Source organism: Delphinus delphis, chromosome 7, assembly GCF_949987515.2.
Source record: "Delphinus delphis chromosome 7, mDelDel1.2, whole genome shotgun sequence".
Lineage (NCBI taxonomy): Eukaryota > Metazoa > Chordata > Mammalia > Artiodactyla > Delphinidae > Delphinus > Delphinus delphis.
Window position 1 is genome coordinate 6,704,918 of NC_082689.1, and position 10,077 is coordinate 6,714,994.

General features: G+C 39.6%; 1 protein-coding gene across 1 annotated transcript in view; it reads right to left on the minus strand.

The window, feature by feature from the left end:
* Positions 1-9,872, minus strand: part of LOC132428285 (UDP-glucuronosyltransferase 1A1-like) — a 46,126-nt gene extending 36,254 nt beyond the window's left edge. The window contains exon 1 of the mRNA XM_060015894.1: positions 8,955-9,872. Within this exon, the coding sequence (XP_059871877.1) occupies positions 8,955-9,818 (864 nt within the window). The 5' untranslated portion in view covers positions 9,819-9,872. The remainder of the gene's footprint in view (positions 1-8,954) is intronic.
* Positions 9,873-10,077: the final 205 nt, after the last annotated feature.

Here is a 10,077-nt window from a genome sequence, read left to right on the forward strand (position 1 = left end):
CACCAACATTCGAATTATAGGGGTTCCAGAAGAAGAAGAGAAAAAGAAAGGGACTGAGAAAATATTTGAAGAGATTATAGTAGAAAACTTCCCTAATATGGGAAAGGAAATAGTTAATCAAGTCCAGGAAGCACAGAGAGTCCCATACAGGATAAATCCAAGGAGAAATACGCCAAGACACATATTAATCAAACTGTCAAAAATTAAATACAGGGCTTCCCTGGTGGCGCAGTGGTTGGGAGTCTGCCTGCCGATGCAGGGGACACGGGTTCGTGCCCCGGTCTGGGAGGATCCCGCATGCCGCGGGGCGGCTAGGCCCATGAGCCATGGCCGCTGAGTCTGTGCGTCCGGAGCCTGTGCTCCGCAGCGGGAGAGGCCACGGCGGTGAGAGGCCCGCGTACCGCAAAAAAAAAAAAAAAAAAAAAAAAAAAAAATTAAATACAAAGAAAACATATTAAAAGCAGCAAGGGAAAAACAACAAATAACACACAAGGGAATCCCCATAAGGTTAACAGCTGATCTTTCAGCAGAAACTCTGCAAGCCAGGAGGGACTGGCAGGACATACTTAAAGTGATGAAGGAGAAAAAACTGCAACCAAGATTACTCTACCCAGCAAGGACCTCATTCAGATTTGATGGAGAAATTAAAACCTTTACAGACAAGCAAAAGCTGAGAGAGTTCAGCACCACCAAACCAGCTTTACAACAACTGCTAAAGGAACTTGTCTAGGCAAGAAACACAAGATAAGGAAAAGACCTACAATAATGAACCCAAAACAATTAAGAAAATGGGAATAGGAACATACATATCGATAATTACCTTAAATGTAAATGGACTAAATACTCCCACCAAAAGACACAGATTGGCTGAATGGATACAAAAACAAGACCCATATATTTGCTGTCTACAAAGGACCCACTTCAGATCTAGAGACACATACAGACTGAAAGTAAGGGGATGGAAAAAGATATTTCATGCAAATGGAAACCAAAAGAAACCTGGAGTAGCAATTCTCATATTAGACAAAATAGACTTTAAAATAAAGACTATTAGAAGAGACAAAGAAGGACTCTACATAATGATCACGGGATCAATCCAAGAAGAAGATAGAACAATTGTAAATATTTATGCACCCAACATAGGAGCACCTCAATACATAAGGTAAATACTAACAGCCATAAAAGGGGAAATCGACAGTAACACATTCATAGTAGGGGACTTTAACACCCCACTTTCACCAATGGACAGATCATCCAAAATGAAAATAAATAAGGAAACATAAGCTTTAAATGATACATTAAACAAGATGGACTTAATTGATATTTATAGGACATTCCATCCAAAAACAACAGAATACACATTTTTCTCAAGTGCTCATGGAACATTCTCCAGGATAGATCATATCTTGGGTCACAAATCAAGCCTTGGTAAATTTAAGAAAATTGAAATTGTATCAAGTATCTTTTCTGATCACAGCACTATGAGACTAGATATCAATTACAGGAAAAGATCTGTAAAAAATACAAACACACGGAGGCTAAACAATACACTACTTAATAACGAAGTGATCACTGAAGAAGTCAAAGAGGAAATCAAAAAATACCTAGAAACAAATGACAATGGAGACACGACGACCCAAAATCTATGGGATGCAGCAAAAGTAGCTCTAAGAGGGAAGTTTATAGCAATACAATCCTACCTTAAGAAACAGGAAACATCTCGAATAAACAATCTAACCTTGCACCTAAAGCAATTAGAGAAAGAAGAACAAAAAAACCCCAAAGCTAGCAGAAGAAAAGAAATCATAAAAATCAGATCAGAAATAAATGAAAAAGAAATGAAGCAAACGATAGCAAAGATCAATAAAACTAAAAGCTGGTTCTTTGAGAAGATAAACAAAATTGATAAACCATTAGCCAGACTCATCAAGAAAAAAAGGGAGAAGACTCAAATCAATAGAATTAGAAATGAAAAAGGAGAAGTAACAATGGACACTGCAGAAATACAAAAGATCATGAGAGATTACTACAAGCAAATCTATGCCAATAAAATGGACAACCTGGAAGAAATGGACAAATTCTTAGAAATGCACAACCTGCCAAGACTGAATCAGGAAGAAATAGAAAATATGAACAGACCAATCACAAGCACTGAAATTGAAACTGTGATTAAAAATCTTCCAACAAACAAAAGCCCAGGACCAGATGGCTTCACAGGCAAATTCTATCAAACGTTTAGAGAAGAGTTACACCTATCCTTCTCAAACTCTTCCAAAATATAGCAGAGGGAGGAACACTCCCAAACGAGGCCACCATCACCCTGATACCAAAACCAGACAAGGATGTCACAAAGACAGAAAACTACAGGCCAATATCACTGATGAACATAGATGCAAAAATCTTCAACAAAATTCTAGTAAACAGAATCCAACAGCACATTAAACGGATCATACACCATGATCAAGTGGGGTTTATTCCAGGAATGCAAGGATTCTTCAGTATATGCAAATCAATCAACATGATACACCATATTAACAAATTGAAGGAGAAAAACCATATGATCATCTCAATAGATGCAGAGAAAGCTTTCGACAAAATTCAACACCCATTTATGATAAAAACCCTGCAGAAAGTAGGCATAGAGGGAACTTTCCTCAACATAATAAAGGCCATATATGACAGACCCACAGCCAACATCGTCCTCAATGGTGAAAAACTGAAAGCATTTCCACTAAGATCAGGAACAAGACAAGGTTGCCCACTCTCACCACTCTTATTCAACATAGTTTTGGAAGTTTTAGCCACAGCAATCAGAGAAGAAAAGGAAATAAAAGGAATCCAAATTGCAAAAGAGGAAGTAAAGCTGTCACTGTTTGCAGATGACATGATACTATACATAGAGAATCCTAAAGATGCTACCAGAAAACTACTAGAGCTAATCAATGAATTTGGTAAAGTAGCAGGATACAAAATTAATGCACAGAAATCTCTGGCATTCCTATACACTAATGATGAAAAATCTGAAAGTGAAATCAAGAAAACACTCCCATTTACCATTGCAACAAAAAGAATAAAATATCTAGGAATAAACCTACCTAAGGAGACAAAAGACCTGTATGCAGAAAATTATAAGACACTGATGAGAGAAATTAAAGATGATACAAATAGATGGAGAGATATACCATGTTCTTGGATTGGAAGAATCAACATTGTGAAAATGACTCTACTACCCAAACCAATCTACAGATTCAATGCAATCCCTATCAAACTACCACTGGCATTTTTCACAGAACTAGAACAAAAAATTTCACAATTTGTATGGAAACACAAAAGACCCCGAATAGCCAAGGAAATCTTGAGAACGAAAAATGGAGCTGGAGGAATCAGGCTCCCTGACTTCAGACTATACTACAAAGCTACAGTAATCAAGACGGTATGGTACTGGCACAAAAACAGAAATATAGATCAATAGAACAGGATAGAAAGCCCAGAGATAAACCCACGCACATATGGTCACCTTATCTTTGATAAAGGAGGCAGGAATATACAGTGGAGAAAGGACAGCCTCTTCAATAAGTGGTGCTGGGAAAACTGGACAGGTACATGTAAAAGTATGAGATTAGATCACTCCCTAACACCATACACAAAAATAAGCTCAAAATGGATTAAAGATCTAAATGTAAGGCCAGAAACTATCAAACTCTTAGAGGAAAACATAGGCAGGACACTCTATGATATCAATCACAGCAAGATCCTTTTTGACCCACGTCCTAGAGAAATGGAAATAAAAACAAAAATAAACAAATGGGACCTAATGAAACTTCAAAGCTTTTGCACAGCAAAAGAAACCATATACGAGACCAAAAGACAACCCTCAGAGTGGGAGAAAATATTAAATATAAAATATAAATAAAATATAAAATATTAAAATATAAGCTCATGCAGCTTAATAACAAAAAAACAAACAACCCAATCCAAAAATGGGCAGAAGACCTAGACATTTCTCCAAAGAAGATATACAGACTGCCAACAAACACATGAAAGAATGCTCGACATCACTAATCATTAGAGAAATGCAAATCAAAACTACAATGAGATATCATCTCACACCAGTCAGAATGGCCATCATCAAAAAATCTAGAAACAGTAAATGCTGGAGAGGATGTGTAGTAAAGGGAACCCTCTTGCACTGTCGGTGGGAATGTAAATTGATACAGCCACTGTGGAGAACAGTATAGAGGTTCCTTAAAAAACTAAAAATAGAACTACCATATGACCCAGCAGCCCCACTACTGGGCATATACCCTGAGAAAACCATAATTCAAAAAGAGTCATGGGTCTTCCCTGGTGGCGCAGTGGTTGAGAGTTCGCCTGCCGATGCAGGGGACACAGGTTCGTGCACTGGTCCGGGAAGATCCCATATGCCACGGAGCGGCTGGGCCCGTGAGCCATGGCCGCTGAGCCTGTGCTCCACAACGGGAGAGGCCACAATGGTGAGAGGCCCGCGTACAGCAAAAAAAAAAAAAAAAAAAAGTCATGTACCATAATGTTCATTGCAGCTCTGTTTACAATAGCCAGGAGATGGAAACAACCTAAGTGTCCATCATCAGATGAATGGATAAAGAAGATGTGGCACATATATACAATGGAATATTACTCAGCCATAAAAAGAAACGAAATTGAGCTATTTGTAATGAGGTGGATAGACCTAGAGTCTGTCATACAGAGTGAAGTAAGTCAGAAAGAGAGAGACAAATACCGTATGCTAACACATATATATGGAATTTAAGAAAAAAAAATGTCATGAAGAACCTAGGGGTAAAACAGGAATAAAGACACAGACCTACTAGAGAATGTACTTGAGGATATGGGGAGGGGGAAGGGTAAGCTATGACAAAGTGAGAGAGAGGCATGGACATATATACACCACCAAACGTAAGGTAGATAGCTAGTGGGAAGCAACCGCATAGCACAGGGAGATCAGCTCGGTGCTTTGTGACCGCCTAGAGGGGTGGGATAGGGAGGGTGGGAGGGAGGGAGACGCAAGAGGGAAGAGATATGGGAACATATGTGTATATATATAACTGATTCATTTTGTTGTAAAGCAGAAACTAACACACCATTGTAAAGCAATTATACTCCAATAAAGATGTTTAAAAAAAAAAACACAGAAACAGACTCATAGATACAGAGAACAAACAGGTAGTTGATAGAGTGGAGAGGAGTACGGAAAGATGAGAAATGGGTGGGAGGGATTAAGATACAAACTTCAGTTGCAAAATATATGTTACAGGTAAGAAATTAGAGTGTGAGAAATACTGTCAACAGTTACGTAATATCTTTCTACGGTGAATATCATAGCCTGATTTACTGTAGTGATTATTTTGAAGTGTATGGAAGTACTGAATCACTATGTAGTGTGATAGGAGCTAACATAGTGCTGTAGGTCAATTATACTTCAAAAACAAACAAACAAGCTTATAGAAATAGAAATTCAATTTGTGGCCACCAGAAGCGTGGAATGGGGGGAGGGGGAATTGGATGAAGGTGGTCAAAGGGTACAAACTTCCAGTTGTAAGAGAAATAAGTGCTAGGGATGTAATGTACAACATGGTAAAGATAATTAGCACTGCTCTATGTTATCTATGAAAGTCGCTGAGAGTAAATTCAAAGAGTTCTCATCCTAAGGAAAAAAAAATTTTCTGTTCCTTTAATTTTGTATCCATATGCGATGATGGGTGATCACTAAACTTACTGTGGTAAGCGTCTCATGATCTAGGTAAGTCAATCACTATGCTGTCCACCTTAAGCTTATACAGTGCTGCATGTCAATTATATCTCAATAAAACTGGAAGAAACAATGGCAAATGAGTACCTGAAAAAATTTTTATATTGAGTATATGTTTAATGGATCATGTTTTTGATATATTTGATTCAATAAAATATATTACTAAAATTAATTTTAACACTCATTTTGCTTTTTTTAATATGTCTACTAAAAAGCCTTTAATTACATATGTGGCTTGGAGTATATTTCTATTGGATAATTCTGTACTAGACCATAAAGAAAACCTATTAAGAAATTTTTTAAAGCAGTGACCCCACAAGAAACATTCTCTGATTATAATTCAAAATCATTAGAGAAAAATAAGAGAATGATGGCTACAAAACATCTTAACTATATGGGAATTAAGAAACAGCCTTGTTAAAAAAAATAGATAGCCACGGACTCAAAGAGGAAATCAATAATGTAAATTTAAGAGAAAGAAAATGAGAGCAATTTATACCAAAATCTAAGGATTCAAGAAAACGTTTTATGTATGACCTTCAATTCTTCATTATTAAGAAAACATAAAGGAACTTAATGCTTACCTAAGGAAATGAGAAAAACAGCTATAACATAAATCAAGGGATACAAGGATGATAGCATTAATAAAAACAATAAGCTGCGATTAATGAAATAGAAAACAAAAATAGTAAAAAGAATAAGCAAATCCAAAAGTTATTTCTTTGAGAAGACCAATAATATAATTCAACCCATCATAAACTTTAAGAAGAAAAGGAACAAAAATATTAAAACTTTAGACTTTAGTCTTTCATATTTTGAGAAGAATTTCCATAAACATTTAAAGGAGTCACATCTAAGGGTAAACCAAGCCAAATAAATAAGAATGACAAAATCTCAAAGTAAAACAAAAGCTAGTGGAACAAAAAAGATAATGCTGTGCTTACAATGTACAAAACTTGAGAATTTCAGTGTAGATGATCTTTCATGTACCAAATAAACTGGCACAAACATATCTACGTGCCGCCAGATGACATACCTTGGCTTGCTTGGCACCTTTTAAATAATGATAATAGATAACATTTGTGTGCTCTCTGTGACAGTATTAAGGTCAGAATGGTTAGGTCACCCACCCAAGGTCATTCAGCTATAAAATGGTAGTGAGGATTTGAACCAATGCAGTCTACTCTAGAGAATATATTCACACAGAAAAAGTAAAAAGAAAAGAGCGGCAATTGTTTTTTAAAATGCCTCCCTACTTTCCCTTTTTACAAATCTAATATATACATACATATTTTATAACTGGTCAAATGCATTGCATATAGGAAGAAAAAACCAGTAGAATAGATCCTTTATGGTGTGAGCAAAAAAGAAAAATGAAGTTAGAGTCCTGTGCAATAACATATACTACATTAATAAAAAGAGATACAAAAGTAAGAATACAAAAACTATAAGAGATCTAAAGTCACGGAAGTTAATATAAATTCAGTGACTATTACATAAAAGGGCAAAAAGGATGGCTAACTCAGTGGATTAAGGAACAAATCTGGCCCCCAAGAGTCCTATTTCAATTAAACTCAAATATTCAGGTTTAACCTAAGAAGACTCTGAAAGGATGAGGAAAGCAGTAGTTCCTGTCATGGAAACTTGGGGTGGGGTGGCTTGGGCCGGGGTAGGTTTGGTGATGTGGTCAGCCCCTCCTAACAAACCCTTCCTCTTTGAGACTCATTTCTCAGCATCACTGTCCCCACCTTCACTGAGTTTATAGGCTCAGTTTTATCTCCTCTCTAGCCCCTGCCACTATCCTTTGATGCCCTCAGTGTCCCAAGCAGAAGACCTATCTGACATGCCATCAAACTCTGGTTCATCCCCACATTTTACTCCAGACACCAACTCCTGGTCAGAAGACTTCTCATCAGCACAGCTCCATCTCTGAAAAGTTGGACTCAATTATTTCTTTCTCTGATCACAGAGACCCCAACTTCTCTCTCTGGCATTGTCTCACTTCCACTTAATTTTTCGACCTCTCTGAAACTTCTGCTTCCTTTTGGTGTTTAGGTCTCCTGTGACCACACCTCCGTCCATTCCAAGACAAAACCACTAAGAACTATCAGGTCAACCAATGTAATTGGGACTTCCCTGGTGGAGCAGTGGTTAAGAATCCGCCTGCCAGTGCAGGGGACACGGGTTCGAGCCCTGGTCTGGGAAGATCCCATATGCCACGGAGCAACCAAGCCCATGCACCACAACTACTGAGCCTGCGCTCTAGAGCCCGCGAGCCACAACTACTGAGCCCGTGTGCCACAACTACTGAAACCCACGCACCTAGAGCCTGTACTCTGCAACAAGAGAAGCCACCACAATGAGAAGCCCGCGCACCGCAACGAGGAGTAGCCCCCACTTGCCGCAACTAGAGAAAGCCCGTGTGCAGCAACAAAGACCCAATGCAGCCAAAAATAAACAAATTAATTAATTAAGTTAAACAACAACAACAACAACAAACAAAGCCAGGCTTGTAAAAAAAAAGAAGTGTTTAAAAAAAATTTTTAAACAAATGTAATTTGCCAGTTCTTTCATCCTTCTTGAACACCCTCAAGCAAAAACCCCTGATGGATGGATTCACAGCTCAAGTTCTCTGCTCCTACTCAGCTGGAGAAAATTGCACAACTGTTACGAACATGCCTTTACTAAAGGGTGATCATGGTTGAATCACACCATTGCTTGTCAATCCTATTATGGACCCTCACCGCTTCCTCTCATTCCTCTCAAAGACCATCGCAAACCTTTACTGCACTACTGGAGGCACTTTAACAATTTATCTCACCAAAGACTGTTAGAAGGAGAATGAGAGGTGGAAATCTTTTTTTTTTTTGCGGGCCTCTCACTGTTGTGGCCTCTCCCATTGCGGAGCACAGGCTCCGGACGCACAGGCTCAGCGGCCATGGCTCACGGGCCCAGCCGTTCCGCGGCACGTGGGATCTTCCCGGACCGGGGCACGAACCCGCGTCCCCCGCATCGTCAGGCGGACTCTCGATCACTGCGCCACCAGGGAAGCCCGGTGGAAATCTTTAAAAAGATCAGTAGATAAATAAGCACCTGGAAGTAAGTTGTTTTTTAAAACAATAGGCTCCACTTGGAACATTGATTGAATAAAAGCACCAATACAGACCCGAGATAATGGTTTCCTGTTGGCACAGTTGATACCCCCAATGAAGACCATGTTGGGCATGATTGGCCGGGGGTAGTCCATCACAAAGTCTCCTCTGAACAGCCAAATGGATGCAGAGTCAAAAATTTCCACCAGCGACACCTCTCTGTGAAGAAGCTCAGAGGCCATACGTGCATAAGGAGTAAAAGAAAGTTGGCAAATGTACTTGAAGCTCAAAGGGTAGAGCAGGTTCTTGACCCTTTGGAAGAATGTCATGTGGTCTGAATTCATTGTTAGTAAACTAGGAACATACGAAAAAGGCTTTGGGCACGCTGTGCCCTCAGTATCTAAGTTACATGGAATGGAACGCAAAAAAAACACAGCTGGAATCGACAGGTACTTAGCCAGCACCGCTCCGCAGGGGTAAACGGGGTCCGTTAAAACCACATCAAAGGAACTGGCATTCAGGTGCCTGATCAGGTCCCTGTTATACAATAGTTCCTCACAAGACCTTTGAAAGACCAAAGACACATTTTTCAAAGAGGCCATAGTTTCCAAAAACAGTGTTAGAAAATGTATTCTTTCAAAAAACAGATGAGTCTTGCCTGTCACGATGTAATCAAATTCATCCTGGGTGTATGGGACAGCATAGGTTCTCATGGTGAAAAAGTCCTCTGCCTTGATGTGCATATTCACCTCGGGAGAAACGACCACTGCTTTGTGACCTCTGGCATGGAGCTCCCGCACGGCCTCCCGCATGCTGAGCCAGTGGCTGCCCTCCATGGGGACCACCAGCACCTTCCCAGCCTCGGCCCATCGCCCGACGCACAGGCAGAGCAAGAGGCCAGGGAGCAACTGCCAGGGAAGCTGCAGCCCCAGGGACATCTCTGCAGAAGCCCAAAGCAGCTGACTTTCCGTTCAGGCTGTGCCGCCTGCATTTGTTTTCTTTATCTTATCATCAGGCCTCTTAAGCAAAATGGCATGTAATTGGAAGGCAGTGCTCCCTCATTACATTAATCATTACAGAATAAGTCTATCCCTGTGTTTCATAACCTCTGCTTTCACCTAGGGAAAGACCACTCCCCCTTATCTTGGAAAAACTCATCTGACTCTGCTGCTCCCTCTGGGGAGCATTCTAGTTCAC